This window comes from Cryptomeria japonica, chromosome 3 (assembly GCF_030272615.1).
Source record: "Cryptomeria japonica chromosome 3, Sugi_1.0, whole genome shotgun sequence".
Lineage (NCBI taxonomy): Eukaryota > Viridiplantae > Streptophyta > Pinopsida > Cupressales > Cupressaceae > Cryptomeria > Cryptomeria japonica.
In genome coordinates, this window is record NC_081407.1 from 438,400,078 (window position 1) to 438,417,929 (window position 17,852).

At 36.6% G+C, this 17,852-nt stretch overlaps 1 protein-coding gene across 1 annotated transcript; it reads left to right on the forward strand.

Moving 5' to 3' along the window:
- The first annotated feature begins 650 nt into the window (after positions 1 to 650).
- Positions 651 to 1,655, forward strand: LOC131874232 (uncharacterized). Its single transcript, XM_059217512.1, has 3 exons — positions 651 to 932; positions 1,071 to 1,245; positions 1,489 to 1,655. The coding sequence occupies exons 1-3, from the start codon at positions 651 to 653 to the stop codon at positions 1,653 to 1,655; spliced, it is 624 nt and encodes a 207-aa protein (XP_059073495.1).
- Positions 1,656 to 17,852: the final 16,197 nt, after the last annotated feature.

The window sequence follows — 17,852 nt, forward strand, 5'->3', positions numbered from 1 at the left end:
CTTAAATCTTCTCTAAGATTGACCTTAAGTCTAGGTATCACCAGTTGAGGATTCAGGAGGTGGACATTCATCGCACAACTTTTTGCACTAGATATGGTCATTATGAGTTCATAGTATTACCTTTTGGTCTCATGAATGCACCTTCAGTTTTCATGAGCTTGATGAATGGTGTATTCAGGTTGTATTTGGACATATTTGTATTAGTATTTCTGGATGATATTTTGATTTATTCGAGATCGGTTGAGGAGCATGAGGATCAAGTGAGGCAGGTTTTCCAATGTCCTAGGGAGAATCAACTATACGCCAATTTGGCGAAGTGTGATTTCTTCCAGATAGAGGTGAGATATCTTGGCCATGTGATTTCTGGAGAGGGTACTGCAGTTGATCCCTCAAAGATTCAGGTGATTGTCGATTGGCCAGCACCCACTAATGTGGGAGAGGTAAGTGGTTTCATGGGTTTAGCAAGATATTATCGCAGATATGTTCAAGATTTCTCCAGGATAGCTCATCCTATCACTTCTCTTCAGAGAAAAGGGAAGAAGTTTGTTTGGACAGAACAATGCAAGATAGCATTTCAGATCCTTAAGGAGTGTTTGACCAGTGCACCTATTTTAGCAGTACCAGATCCTTTGGGAAATTTTGTGGTGTGCATGGATGCTTCTTTGGAGGGTCTAGGAGCAGTATTGGTGCAGGATGGTCGTGTGATTGCATGTGAGTCACGTAAACTTAAGAATCATGAGCAGAATTATTCCACCCATGCTCTTGAGTTAGCAGCAGTGGTGCATGCTTTGGTTAGATGGAGGCACTTCCTTCTTGGACATAGATTCAAGTTGTATAGTGATCACCGCAATTTGCAGTATATCTTCATGCAGCCGAATTTGAATGCTAGGCAGAGATGTTGGATTGAGTTCTCGTGCGAGGATGAATTTGAGGTGAGATATATTCAGGGTAAGTAGAATGTGGTAGTAGATGCATTGAGTCGCAGGAGGCATGAAATTTCAGCAATGTCTCTTAGTGTGGATTTGAGGAGCCATATTCTTAGTGCGCTTTCTTTAGATGTATGGTATCAGGAGATTATTGCAGAGGTTACTGCAGGTAGAGCTCTTGAGGGAAGATATGCAGGTTACTCAGTAGAATTAGATGGACTTCTTAGGCATTTTGGATGCATTTATGTTCCACTATCAGATGGTCTTCGAGATTTTATCGTGTCAGAGGCACATCATGCGCCTTACTGGGCACATCCAGGTATCAAGAAGATGCACACGGATTTGAGACAAATATATCATTGGTCTGGTATGAGGAGATATATTGCAGATTTTGTGGCATGTTGCCTAGAGTGTCAGCGAGTGAAGGCAGAGCATCAGCATCCCGCAGGATTACTACAGACACATTTGGTTCCAGGATGGAAATGGGATATTATATCTATGGATTTTATAGTTGGATTGACCATGTCTTCATGTTGTCATGATGCTATTATGGTCACTGTAGACAGATTGACCAAAGTAGTGCACTTTTCTCCGATTAGGTCTTTGTATATAGCAACGACAGTAGCTCGAGTTTTCTTGGAGGGAGTTGTGAGGTTGCATGGTATTCCTCGGCGGATCATATCAGATCATGATCCAGTGTTCACATCAGCATTTTGGATAGCTCTTTAGCATGACTTGGGTACGCAGTTGAAATTTAGTTCAACTTATCATCCCAAGATAGATGGACAGACAGAGAGGGTGAACCAGGTTTTGGAGGATATGTTGAGAATGTACGTGATGGATCAACAGTCTCATTGGGAGGATTATCTCTATTTGGTTGAGTTTGTGTACAATAATGGTTACCATAGCTCTATTGGTATGTCTCCTTATCAGGTGTTATATGGTAGACCATGTCACATGCCCTTGAGTTGGGATCATTTAGAGGATAGAGTGCGTATTGGATCAGAGATGTTGCAGGATATGGAGGAGCAGGTGGCTCGCATTAGAGAGCATTTGTTGGCCGCTCAGGATAGACAGAAGAAATATGCGGATGCTCATCGAGTGGACAGGCAGTTTTTTATTGGTGATAGGGTATTTTTGAGAGTTCACCCATGAAAGAGTCCGATCCATTATAGACCTAATGCATATGAAGGTTTTAAGCCTAGTACTTTTAATGGATATTGCTTCAATTGCAACAAGTATGGGCATAGAGTTGTTGAGTGCAGGTCAAGAGTAAACAATCAGAGATCTTACATGAATCTGAGGTCTAATGGTGAATGGTAGAGATATTACAATGACCAGAGAAACCTTACTTGGTAGAGACCTTATGTGAACCGGTCTAGTCCTTATGAAATGGAGAATAGATGGAATGTGAAATGCTCAATCTATCACAACTATAGACATGTTGCTATGAATTGCTGAAGAAGAACTGGTAGAGGCAATGTTGGACCCTAGAGAGCATCTGGAATGGCATGTTTCCATTGTCACAAATTGAGACACATTGCAATGTTTTGTAGAGCTATAATGAACCAACCAGTTAAGCAGTCTGTTGACCGAAAAGGAAAGAAGAAGGTAGATGTGGAAGAAACCAGAAGTGAGATGAATAAGATATGGAAGAAGAAAAGTGAGGAGAAACCATTAGAAGACTCCAATTCTTCACCTAGTGTGGAGAATCCCTCGCCGGAAAACTAAGCTATGTATGAAGCTTAGGGGGAGCATATTGTCAGATCCATTTCTGGACCCCCTAAATGATGTGCGGTAAGTCAAATCTTCATGTTGTGATACATTATGATGTCATGAAGTTATTTTGAGTTATTACCAGTAGATTGAATGTGATTTATGAACTGGTAACAATTTTTAGGGTTGAACGATGATTCGGGTAAGTTCAACCAATACCGCATTAAATTCAGTTGAATAAAAAGGTGTTTTACAACTTTCATTTCTCACTTAGAATTTTTTAGAGCATTTTTGGAGAGTGGCAGAAACATAGAAGAGCATTTGATTATTTTTTTGGCGAATTTGATAACTGATTGTGAAGATTTGAGAAGAAGTGAACTGGTGAAAGTGCATTTAGACCGGAAACCATAGCTACAAGGAAGTTGAAAGGTATTTATCTATGAATCTAATTCTGTGTTTGAGTTTTCACAATGGATACACCACACATTGTTGATGTTACTAAAAGGCCTCGACTGAAATTCAAGAGGTATCCTCATAAGTCAATGGAGACAGATCCAGCTGGAGCCCTATCAAGCATTCCCTATGGTGTTTTTCATACTGAAGATATCCGATCTTACATTCATTATAATATGGAGGATTTGGGAACTTTTACAATCTTTAGTAATTACCAGACACTATGTGATGAACAAGGTGTGATAAAGGATCAATTCAGAAGGGTTACTAATAAAGGTTTTCATCATGCTTTGAACTTTCTTAATGATTTTGAAGAAGACCATATCAGATTTATTTTGAGCAGGATTCATGATCAATTTATGTGGTTAGATAGACCACATAAGATCACAAAGGAAGCCACCCATGCTGTCACCGGATTATGGGCAACCAGTGAAGTTCGTGTTAAGAACAATCCCAAAGGATGATGTTACTCAATTGACTAAATCTAAATGGGATGGTCATGCAATGACTGTGAATGACATTGATGATCCAACAGTGAAGTTTGCATCTATGGTCATCGGTTATAGAGTTTATCGTTTGAGCTGGATGAAAAGCATTCCCGGAGCTGCTATCCACACAGCTTACTGGATGTTGAAGGAGAATGTTGATTATGATCTTGCTGAAGCATTGAGAACACAATTGGTGTTGATTCTTGAATCAATCAAGAAGGACAAGCGACAAAAATTTAAATTTGGTCAGTTGATCATTGGTTTGTTTTTCTATTTTCAGAACTTCTTTCCCGGTATAGGTTATATTCAATGGTCTGATGATACACCGACAATGTTGGAAATAAAGAACAGTATCAAGATGCTTGGAAATGATTTCACAAAGACAATCTGGGGATATTTCAAAGATTTCTAGAAAAGAATGCATGATAGATAAAGGATACCGACGCATGTTGTGAAGAGGTATGAAGATTCTATTTGCTTTATGGCTGATACCAATACATGTCAGATGGAGGCTGCAGACCCAAGGACTTCACGGGTCATACCTATGGGGTATGAGGTAGGAGAGGATATCTTGATTGTTTATGTCGATCACCTTCTATCTACACTAGTAGATCCTAATGTATCTAGGTTTGAAACATTTAAAGAGAAATCAATAGAGGTACATGTTGAATTAGCTAAACCAGTAATAGCCAAGAAGGTCAGAAAAGAAGTTGAGAAATTTGCAATAGAACAAGGCTTTACAAAAGAAATGATTGCTAAAGATATAACCATATTTCAAGCTACAAAGGCAGGAACCTCTAGTGCACCTATAGGTAGACAAACTAGGAGTATAGTTGTAAAGGAGAAGCCCCATCTTTCTCCAAAAATAGAAATCAGAAGAAAAGCTAAGGATATTGTACTAGAAGCACCTAAAGCTACTGGTAAGAGGAAGAAATATCAAGCCCAAAGATTTTCTAAAGCTACAACAGAGGAAACAAAATTTGAAGGAGGAAAGAAGGAGCTAAGGGCAAGTGGCAAGAAATCTAAAGTGGTTGGTGCACCTACTATTAAAACAGTTAAACCATAGGTAACTAAAGTCACTATACTTGTAAAATTGTTGGAGAACGTAAGGAATTATGGTATATTGGTTGGTGTACATAATAATTATAATCATTTTGATGAGGAAGAGCATAAACAGATTGAATATTTAGTTGTTGGGTACATGAATTATTATGGCAAAGAATTAATTGAGTTACATGGTCAAATACCTTATTCTTTGTATAATAAACTAGAAGCAAGATGGCAGATTGTTATTAGGCAGGACAAAGAAATAATTGAGTATGTACTGATGCATTTGCAACCAGAGACATCTAAGGAAGAAATGCAGGAAATTATGTCAAATTCAAAACCATTATTCTGGACCAAGAAGAGGTTAACAAGATTACTTGTTGGAGAATCCCAGTTGGTTCAAGCTGAGACTAACAAAATTTTGAAGAAGTTTTTAGGACTGGAGAAAGAGGAGCCGGAATAGATTGAATCATCTGATGAATAAGATATTCCTAAAGCACCAGTAATTGGAGGTAAACAACCAAATGTATTTGAGATTGATGAGATATTCAAATGGAGAAAGAACTGGAAGGTGGTGCTACATTAGTGCCTAATGTTTCTACTATCATAGTAGAAGAACTAGTGATTCCCACTGATAAAGATAAAGATGAAAAAAAGGCAGAAGTGAATGCACAAATTATGTTAAGAGCACAAAGGAGAGAAGCACAAAATATACAGACTTCTATTGAGATATTTTCAAGTCTATTATAGGAGATTGACACTGATAGTCTTACAACCCCTATTGAGAAACTGGACCACTTGGTCACATCTGTAGGGCAGCAAATGAAGAGCATTGGAGAGGCTGCTATATATAATGTTGAGAAAGAATATGAGAAGAGAAGGAATGAAACATTGATCAAGTCTATTGATAGAGACAGAGTAGGTCTTACTATTAACATGGACCAGATCAAGGAAGCATTACAGACCGAAGGTTAAATTCAGTCTACTATTTGCAACTTCTCATTGTTTGTTGATGATATTGATAAGAAGAAGGAGGCAAAGCAACAAGAGCTGAAAGTTTTGAGTGAATCATTTGACTCCTTAAATGATTCAGTGGCCATTTTTGGTAGATCAGTTATATGTATACAATAAAAGCTTAAAGCATATGAAGCTAAATAGGTATAGAGGACTCCATCATTGCAGGATTTATAGAATAACCTAGTCTCTAAGTTACAAATTTTGCAGAGAGGATATAAGGAGACAAAGGAAATTTTGGCTACACCAGAGATGAGTACACTTGATGCTATGGAAGAATTTGCAAACTAGATCAGATGACACATTGAGATTACATCTACTCTTTTGGAGACATGCGAGAATGATTTGAAGGTATTGAAGACTAATTTTGCTTATGTTTTTCTCAAGATGTAATATTGTAAATTTTTGAACTCTTATATTTGGTAATGCAAATTTTGATGTATTGTATTCATTTGTTTCAAATGTATTTACTTACCTTTGCCATTGTTGTCAAAGGGGGAGTAGTATAAGTTAGTCAAAATTTTATAATAGCATGTACTTGCTAAGGGGGAGTTTTGTATTTGAGTTGAGTCATAATTTTTGTAATGTGAGACTTAAACAAGTTTTTTCATAAGTGTTGCCATCAATGCCAAAGGGGGAGATTGTTGGCTTGATGATGATGATAGAGTTGTAATAGCTTGTATGATAAATTTATTTGTGTTATCATTGATGGAAACCATGTTTTGTTAATCATCTAAGTCATTTACACCAACTGGTAGTGGAATTTGGCAGACAACAAAACTGCTAAGTTGCAGTCAAACCGGTAAACAAGAACAGAGTGATCATTAGACAACCGGTATGGATGATCGGTGAAGAGTTAGACATTGCGGTTGTTGGTATTAAAAGTTGTGGAGGAACCTTAAGTGAAGATGAAATTGTTTCAAAAAATTTAAGAGGATTGCCACCAGCATATAAAATGAAAGTTACTGCTATAAATGAGTTGAGAACAATGCCTAATACATCAGTAACTAGGTATACATTGATTAGAAAACTTTCAGCTTTTGAAATTGAGGAATTTGGTCTTGTTGCTACTATAAAGAGAGATTTAGATTTTAAGGCATCAACATCATCTGCACCATCTTTTGACAAATCTGATTGGAAAGCCTTTTATGCAAGAGAACTTGAAGAAAGTAGGAGAGAAAATGAAGAACTTGAAGAACTTGAAGCACTATTTGCAAGGAAAATGCCTAAAGGTCCAGTTGGAAGTAAGTATGAAGGTAAAGCACCCTTTAAATATTTTAACTGTAATAAGATTGGTCATATGGCTTCAAGATGCCCTGATAGACATGCTATACTAAGAAAAGAAGCTAGAAGAACATACAAGCCTAACCCTGAATATCAAAGATACAGATTTAAGAAGAATAAAGATAAATCTTGTTATATTGCTGATGAAGGAGTCACTGATGATTCTGATGAGGATCTGGTAGACAATGGATGGGTCTTTGTTGCTATAACAGAAGATCAACCGACACCTACTGTTCAACCAGTAGAGCAGGCCCTGGCAGCTAAAGTTGAAGTACAGGATGAATGGATCATTGATTCGGGCTGTTCACATCATATGACTGGTGATAAAGGTAAATTCTTGAACTTTTAGGAATATAATGGAGGTCTGGTAAGATTTGGAGATGATAAAGCTTGTTTGATCATAGGAAAAGGTACTATTTCTCTAGATGGTAAGCATAATACTAACAATGTTTACTATGTACAAGATTTAAAGCATAATATTTTGAGTGTTGCTCAATTAGTTGAGAAAGGATTTCAGTTACAATTCAAGAATGGAAAATGCAAAATTATGAACAAAACTGGTTTGGAAATTGCAACCGGTAATCAAACTAGAGGTAATATCTTTCATTTGAATAACAGTGAAAAGACATGCTTGATTGCACATATTGATGAAAGTTGGCTATGGCATAAGAGACTCTGTCATGTAAATTTTGATTGCATGGTAAAAATCAGTACTACTAAGGTAGTTAGAGACTTACCTAAGATTGTTAAACCTCACAATCTGGTATGTAAAGAATGTCAATTTGGAAAACAAGTTAGAGCATCTTTTAAAAGTATTCCAAAAAAATCCAATAATGCTCTTGACTCAATTCACACTGATTTATACGGTCCAGCTAGAACTAAAAGCTTACAAGGTGATAGATATTTCATGCTAATCATTGATGACTATTCTAGAATGTGTTGGGTTACTTTTCTCAGAGAAAAATCAGAAGCACTTGGGAAGTTCAAACTATTCAAAGCAATGGTAGAAAATGAAACCGGTAAGAAAATCAAATGTCTGAGATCAGATCAAGGAGGTGAATTCACATCTAAGGAATTTAATACATTCTGTGAAGTGAATAGAATCAGAAGATAAGTATCAGCACCCCAGACACCACAACAGAATGGAGTCGTAGAAAGGAAAAATAGAACTATCTTGGATGCAGCTAAATGTATGTTATCTGAAGCAAATCTACCACATGTATATTGGAGAGAGGCAGTAAGCACAACGGTCTATACATTCAACAAAGTTCACATCAAAGGTGAAACCGGTAAGACCCCTCATGAACTATGGTTCGGTATTACTCCTACTCTTAAATATTTCAGAATATTTGAAAGTAAATGCTATATTAGAAGAGATGAGTATATTGGCAAATTTGATCCTAGAAGTGATGAAGGAATTTTTCTTGATTATTCATCTAAGAGCAAAGCATATAGATGTTTTAACAAGAGATTGCAGAAAATTGTTGAGAGTACAAATGTGAAGATTGATGAACAGTTTAGAGGAACTTCAAGGTATATAGACTCCGAACCGGCAACAGAGATATTGATAAATGAACCTACATTAAACCCACTGGTATAGAATGAAGATCCAGTTACACCGGTATCATCTGAAAATTCCACTATAACTGAGGAACAACAGTAAACAAAGACACTTCGGTATGTAAGACTGTACCACTCTGAAAATCAGATAATTGGGAACAAGTATCAAGGAGTTATGACAAGAGGAAGACTGAAAAATGAAGAGGTATGTCTTATTTCTGAAATTGAACCATCATCAATTAATGAGGCATGTGAAGATAAACACTGGATTAAAGCAATGGAAGAGGAACTAGAACAAATTGAGAAGAATAACACATGGACATTAGTTCCCCGGCCTAAAGACAAAAATGTAATTGGAACAAAATGGGTATTCAGAAACAAACTTAATGAAGATGGTAAGGTAATCAGACATAAAGCAAGACTAGTGTGTAAGGGATATTCTCATAAAGAAGGAATTCATTATAATGAAACCTTTGCACCGGTAGCTAGAATTGAGGCAGTCATATTATTCTTGGCTATTGCAGCACACAAGAACTATAAATTATATCAAATGGATATTAGATGTGCATTTTTGAATGGAGATCTTGAAGAAGAAGTTTACATTGAGCAACCTGATGGATTTTCTTTAACAGATACAAAGATATGGTTTGTAGGTTAAGGAAAGCTTTGTATGGGTTGAAGCAAGCTCCAAGAGCTTGGTATGCTAGATTGGATAAATATCTTTTGAAGATTGGTTTTTCTAAAGGTAATGCTAACAAAAACTTATACTATAAAGGGAATAATGATGACATCTTGGTTATAGAAGTAGTTTTTTGATGATATAATCTTTGGAGGAGAAGATGGATTATGTAAAGACTTTTTTATTGAAATGCAACATGAATTTGAAATGCCTATGATTGGAGAGATAAAAAAAAAATTAGGATTGCAGAATTCACAAACTGATAAAGGTATATTCTTGAGTCAATCCAATTACTTAAAGGAGTTACTAAAGAAATTTGGGATGGAGAACTCTAAACCGGTAAGCACACCTATGACTATAAATGACAAATTATCACTAAGGGATGAATCTACACCTGTTAATCCGACTAGGTACAAATCTATGATAGGAGGCCTACTGTATTTGACACAAACAAGCCCTGATATTATGAATGTAGTATGTATTATTTCAAGATTTCAGAGTAATCCTAGAGAAAAACATGAATCAATAGTAAAAAGGATTTTTCGCTACTTACAAGGCACTACAAATCTTGGTTTATGGTATCCTAGAGATGAAAACTTTGAATTATGTGCATACATAGATGCAAATTGGGTAGGAGATGTGGATGACAGAAAAAGCACCATCGGCGGAGCATTTTTTCTTGGAAGTAGATTGATTTCTTGGTTGAGTAAGAAACAAAGTTGCACATCTTTATCAACATCAGAATCAGAATATTTTGCAGCAGCAACTAACTGTACACAGGTATTATGGATTAAGCAATTGTTGAAGGACATAAAGAAAAATGCAAGGAACCTATAACTATCTATTGTGATAACACTATGATAATTGATATATCTAAGAATTTGGTACTACATTCTAAAACTAAACATGTTTCTATCAAACAGTATTTTCTTAAAGAGAATCTTGAAGCAAAAGAAGTAAAACTTGTTTATGTGAATACTAAAGAGTAGATTGTAGATATTTTCACTAAGCCTTTGCCTAAGGAGACTTTTGAATATCTCAGAGATCAGTTTGGGGTCATACCCCCACCGGTAGAGACTTAGACAGTTGATGTTTTCCATCAACCGATAGAATTAATAGAGAAATTTTTTACTCCGGCTTTTGATGAGGAGAGCTACTTCTCAGGGGGAGTAGTTGGCATACCGAATTGGTTGGTATTCTGTATTTTGAACTTGGCTTTTGTATTGGCTTTGGCATTTGATGTCAAAGGGGGAGAGATTGATATGGAAAAACACAAGGAAAACACATGTTACTCTCAGGGGGAGAGATTGTTACTTTGGGAGAGATTGATTACTCTCTGTATCTGAATTTTGATTTTTGGTTATGATCTCTTTTGGGAGATTGTTATTTTTTGGTATTTGGCATTTCTGTTTTGGCACTTTGATGGTTTTTCCATCTTGTGTTGCCATCAATGTGAAAGGGGGAGATTGTTGGTATTTTGGTTATGTTGATATGGTTTTGTCATTGATGTCAATACCTTTAACACTTATCAACTCTGGCACTTTGGAGAATTGGCAATGTTCATCGGCAAGCAAGTGACTTTATGCACAGTCACCAGTATCTGGTACACCGGCAGGATATATTGTTCATCAGCACTTGGAATGACATGGAAAACATTTGGTTATGTTGAAGACATCATTTGGACACTTTGTCTTGGATATTGGTATTTGCATATTTGTTGTTACTGACAAATGGGTCCAGAATAAGCATAGGCAGGCTTATCTATTCCAGATCAGCACGACACGCTTTGGAGATGATTTTGTTGTTATTGTAAATGCATTAAGATGACATGTTGAATCAGATGTTGCATCAGTTATTGATTTACTTGTAATTTTTTTATTGTAAAATCTTTTAGAGCCGACCTACTAAAATTGGTCTTAGGTTATGGTATATATATAAGATCTTATTTGTAAGATCGATATGTGATTAGGAAAGGGAATTGTAAGAAGGTATATGTGAGAGTAAGTAGAGCTATACATGCAGACATCATTTGAAGGTGAAGCAAAGTTTTTGTGAAGGTAATCAGAACTACACTGGTACTGAATCCAGCATATGAAGATGCTATTTTGAGCAGTACATCATTATTGGATTTAACCATCCAATTGTAGTCAGTGTGACTCCTATTTATGTTTGAGCAGTGAGCTCTAGGTGCTTGGCCTTTTTGCATGTGCAGACCCCATTTGTATACACATACTATCTGTAGTAGTATCATCTGATTGTGGGTAAGGTTTCCCACCGTGTTTTTTCCCCTTACAGGGTTTCCACATACAAATATTGGTGTTATGTGTTGTGGATGTTATTGTCTTTCCATTTCATGCATTAATCTTTATTGGTACTATAATTAACTGATAAACTTGTAGACACCTAAAAATGGTCAACGCTTTCAGGGTCATACTTTAACATTTGCGCATTGCCTCATTTTAGGTTTTTGCATAGCATTAACATTTCTCCTATGTCATGCACTTGGTCTTTATCATTTGCGAGCATCAAGTCTTTCTTCTGCATTCTTCATTTGTCTCACTTTCGAATTTGGTCTTGTCAATAACAATCTGTAATCATGATTTTGGTCGATCTTGTCAATCTCTTATCAACTTGTCAATCTCGTCGTTTTACGATCGATTTGTCATCGATCCTTGTCCTCTTCAATCATGTCAATTTGGATCAATTTGTCATTTTTCCTCAGTGCATTTATCAATCAAATCATTTATTAATTCAAAATCATGATCAAATCAATATCAATTATCTTTCATCAAGACCTAATTGTCATCCTTGCATTTCTAATTCATCTTCCAAGGTTTTGTGATTTAATCATTTAACCTTGTTTGTCATTTCTTCCTCTAGGATTAATAAATTATTTATTTATCCTAAGTCTTCTTGTCACAATTAAATGTTTATTTAATTGGCTAATTATTCCTCTTTGTGAATTAATTAATAAATGAAAAATTATTAATTAATTTACCTAATTTCTAATTTGCATCAATTTCCTAATTTCCACCTATTTTCTAATTTGTCAAAATCAATTTCCACCTAATTAATTTGTCTTTAGTGCTCCCTATTTTTGTGCTTCATGCGTCATACTCTTGACATAGCAAGATGTCATAAGATTCTAGTTCTCTAACCATTGCATTGGCAATATGTCATAATTCATGACATAGAAGGTGTCATAACCTTCTTCTTTCCACTCAATTTTCCTATTTTTGAAATCAATTGCCTAAATATCAATTTCATGCTAATCTTGTAATTTCTCCAATTTATCTATAAATTGGATGAATTTATTCAATCAAATCCCTTGATTCTTAATTTGGTAATCACTTTTGCAATCACATAATCATAGAATCAGATAATGAGAAATAATCACTTCTTCTAGTATTCTTGTGCCAATATCAATCTTGCTTTCACATTAGGTTTGTGCACTTGAAGGTGAGATCCACAACAAAAGGCTATTTGGAGAAGAAAGAAGGACAATGGAGCCGCATGGAGAAGCATTCAAATCTACCATTGGTTTGCATATGTCTTTAATTTTGAATGTTTTGATTTCATGTCTCTATTGAGTGTGCTTAGGATAGATTCATTGCAATGAGCTTTTGTGATTGAGCTAGATTAGTATTTTGAATTGCTTGTGATGATTTCCTATTTCCTAACGTACATTAATTGGTGAACCCGACGTGAACACTAACCATCTAACCTCTTTATGGTGTTTTTGAGTACTTTCAAGTTGATTTGCAGGCCAAAAACCCAAAAAACAGGGTCGTGTAGGGTTTTCTGGGACATTCTGCGCCTGTGTCATGACTTTTGCGCCTGTGTTAAGACTTCTGCGCCTGTGTCATGACTTTTGCGCTTGTGTCATGACTTCTGTGCTTGTGTAAGGTATCCTGCACCTGTGTAAAGTCCAGAACAAAGGCAAAAATGCAATGTTTTGCTTAAAAAATTTGTTTGGTTTTTGCATTTTGTTTTCTATTTTTTGGATTTTGGTACTAATTATCTGTGCAGAATCTTGGCATATGCATGGCAAAGACAATAAATCAAACTACTAACATGTGTTATGCAGAATCGATAGTCAAAGACAACAAATCAAACTTCTAACTTGGGTTTTGCAGGTTGCCTTGGAGAAACAACTAAACTTGGTGTTTGTCATTAATGTTTTAGGCATCTAGTGATTTTTAATAGGTTGGAATGAACATGTTTTTGCTTTGATTGTTGAGTGTGACATTGGAGTAGGAGAGTATGCTCTCATCCTTCTTAGGGTGATCAGAAATCCAGATCTTCGATACCATGCTCGTGTCTTTGATTGTGTGTCTCCTTTAGAGGGCCTGCCTTCCCGACCACTTTGCTTTTGTAAGCAAGTGATAATCGTGAGAAGGGAACGACCCAAAGTGAGTACGGCTAGAATTCCTTGGCATTCTAACTCACTATAAAAAAATACCCGATGAGCGAAAGCTTTGAAGGAAGTGTTACGTGGGAATTGCAGTTACTTGGGAAGTGATGACCCTTGAACTCTTTCTCATATCAACATCTAAGTAGGGCCTCTTGGTCTAAATCGTGCTTGCGTGACTACATTTGTTTGGTATCTTGATGGGCTTAATGTCTCAATCACGCTTGCGTGACATCAAGGAGTAATGCTTAACAGAAATCCTTACTAAACACCTTGTTTTTAGAGGCCAAAAACCCTTCTAGTTGCTTGAGAAGGACAAATTCGGATACTTGGAAGAGATACTAAGTTCGCCATGGGGAGATTTCCATGGGGACTGATGCTTGGCTACCCTGAGAAGTGAGTGCCGTGGAGGGGAGCCCGTGGGGTCAAGCATCTATGTATTCTCCTTGAATCCCATAATGAGTCTACCTCTCAAGTACCTAATGTCTTTGCCTACCATAAGAAATGTGGAAATGAGCATGATTGTCTTGAGTCTAAGTTGCAATATCTTGTATTCTTTGCTTGTCAAAAGTTGAATTGCATCCCATTTCAAAGAGCAAAAACAAATTGAACCAACATAAGATTAAACACAAGAGACATTCATCCAACAAAAGTTCAACAAAGTTCAAATTCAAAACACCTTCAAACATGGTTGTCAAACATTTTTCAAAATCTTGTCTTAACATTCATGTCACTTACATTTAGGTTCATCCTAGGTTGCATTTTGTAAAGTTCATGGTCAAGTACCAAGGTTAAGTTTCATCTAGGTCACACTCCTTTACATATCAATAAGAGTCATCCATTTGCATGTGTCCTCTTGCATTAGAGTAATACCATTGTCATACATTTGCATTTGCTTACCCTAGGTCTCTTCATTAAGTTTAGGTCATTATCATATCATATTAGGGTCCCTTGCATAGTAATTGTCCCTTTGCATATAGTGCCAAAGCTAGTTTTTGTCATACTTGAGTAATCCAAATCTTTGAATAAACCCTAAGTCATTGTTAGGAAGTCTAGACCTTATCAAACCTTTTCTTTTCATGTCATTATTGTCATTTGGTCAAACCTAGCTTAGTATCCAAGCATATAGGGGAGACTTTGTCATTTGTCCTTTTGTCACTTGGTCCTTTTGTCCTTTGAGGTCTAGACATCATTCCAATTTCCTAAGGGTCTCTCTTTTAGATTTGCATTCAAAAGTTTGTCAAAATCTTCAAAAACAACAAAAACATAGGTTGCATTCTTGCCATAGATTGCATTTTCATCTATTTAGGTTGCATTTAGTTGCATATCATACATCATCCTTTTAAAATCAAAAATCCCAAAAATAAAACAATGCATAGTGACATGTCTATTGAAACAAGGTTCCAAGCACCAATGATGCAACAAAGTTTGACGTATCAACCGACAATGCAATCACAATTATATCCAACCCAACAACAAGGCAATATCGATCAAACTTTTTATGATGAAACAAGTCTCCAAATACAAAAACTAGAGGAGAAACTAGCTCAAGAAGAAGAGATATTGGAACAAAGAGTGAAAAACATTGAGAAGAATAGATCACAAATGTCCAAAGTGTTTCAAAAATTTCCAGGTTGAAATCCAAAGGTTGAGCCAATTGATGTAAGATCTCTTCTTGAACAATCAGACATACCAGCTCTCCTCTCCCAAATAGAGATGATGAAACAATTTCAAGAAAAGAGACAACATCAATTTCAACATTATGTGCCTCCACAACAAGAACAAGAAGGTGTTTACTATCAATCCAATTTTCAACCAATACAACCAATGGCTCAACCAATTGTCCAACATATGCAACCAACACAACCAATGGTTCAATTTCAACAATATGTCCAACCAACTATACAATGTCCACAAATAGTTCAACCAATGGTGGAATATCAACAAGTTCAATCAACATATCAATGTCAACAACAACAACCAAACATTCAAAAACAAAGGTTGCAGCACACACCAAGCCAAGTTTCAAACATGTTGGAACAATTGAACCAAGTCCAATATCAAAACATGACATCAAACCAAAAACAAGTTCAAATTCCAGATACAACCATGTCAAAACCTCGAAAGAAAGGTGGCTTTATTGCAATGCTCTTAAGGAAATTACCAAGTGAGTTCTTTGAGGAAGATCAAAATAATACACCTATGTCTAGCAATGCCTCATCTCCCCACAAACAAATTGACTCTCCAGTGGCATCTATCCCTACACCTCTAGAAGTTTCACAAGAACCTTCCATATTATCCTCATCAAACAATACACCCAAGGATGCAATTATCCAAGAGCTATCCATAATTGATTGCCACGATAATCCAATTCATGATGCACATCCTTGTCATGTTTCAGAAATACAAGACCCAATGCCACCATGCACTTTATTGCCATTACCTATTCTAGAGGACCCCATTCGAAGTCCCTCTTCCTCATGTTCAAGCATTGATTCCTTGCGAGAATCCATCACAAATGTTCAAAGTGCATTTCCTTCATGCCAAAGCATTAATCCCTTGTCAGAATCCTCCATGCATATCCAAAGTCCAACCTCATGTCAAGAGGATAATTTAGAGCATGAAGAAATGTGTCTTAAAACAGATCAAGATCAAGATCCCGAAACCTTATCATCCCATCCAATTGTTGACCAGGATCTCATCTTCCCAGAAACTCGTGATGATTCCCCTATTCTTGTCCATCCTATCCAAAGTCCTATTGACACTCCATTCCCCGAGCAAGATCAAGATATCTCAGTCCATCAAATCCCAAATGATCCCCTTCCATTTCATGAACACAATGTCCTTTCAAATCCCATTGGCATTCCACTTCCTAAGAAAGATCAAGATATCCCTTCCATCCTTTCTGATGATCCCATTGAAAGTCAAGAGCAAAGTACCTTTAAAGAGGAATCCAATGATTTTCCTCCTTGTCAAGATCAAAGTATCCTTCCAAGTTCATTTCAAACACAAGACCCTATCATTCCTTCAGATCCTCCACAAGATCCACTTGTTCCTCCATCTCCTTGTCATAATGCTCCATATACACTCCAAGATCACATTTCTTTTGATGATCCCATTATTTCTCCGATTCCATCTCTTGAAGAGCCTATCATTGAACCATGTCCACAACACAATCCTAGTCCCCCTCATGATCCTAATCCCCCTCATGATTCTAACATGTCAGTGCAAGATGTTAATGAACCCTCGACATGCACAATGGGTTCTTCCACTTTGGTCCAATCTGTTCCACTTCAAGATCTCATTATTTCTCTCATATCATATCCACCTCATAATGGACTCGCGTCTTCTTCCCAAAGAAAAGAGTATCCTACAAGTCAAGATATTCATAAAGGCAAAGGAGTAGACCTTCATGAGCAAGAACTCCTCAATATGAAAGAAAATGTTAAGGTTCATGTCTACACAACTCACTCTCAAGACGTTGGTATCCCTTCAAAGTCAAAATCCAAATGTCCACTTTCCCCATCATCACTTCCATCCATTCTAGGTCCCTATATCCCTCCATCTCCTATGCAACACCAACAAAGGCACACATCTTGGAGAACTTTCCATCCATCCCATAGGCCTCCATATCATTCCCATCCACACCGACATTCATTCCCTCCTCCAAGCAATTTGGATGCCAAGTATAAAAGTCATAAGTCTAGCAATCCACATGTATTCAAGGATCAACATGTCCAATATAATCGACATGTCAAAACAAAGAAAAATATGATCTATAAAGAAAAAGAAATATCCAAAAGGCCACAAAGGCCCACTGAGCAAAATAAAGCAAAGTCAAAATATATATGGGTTCCTAAATCCCTTGTGCAAGCAATGCACTCCAAGGAACCACAAAAGCATGAAAAATCAAAAACCATGTGGATCCCTAAGCGGCTCCTTGAAGCACAAAAGCCTGAAGAAACATCCAACTTGGCATCCAAAATTGCTATTCCTCCATCCAAACCTCTCAAATCTATTCCTCCATCACATTCTTCATCTGTTTTGGGCCCTTATGTCCCAAAATCTATAGCCTTTCCTTCGTCAAAATCTCAATATCCAAAATACATTTGTCCTCCATCAATCCATCACCCCTCAAGGTGTCTGCCAATGTTGATCTTGCCAACATTTCCATCCAGTGAAGCCCAATTCTTCCAATACCCTATCCATTATCCAATGCATATTTTCCATCCTTCGATCCCTTTGATTCAATCCTTTGCATAAATCTTCACCTT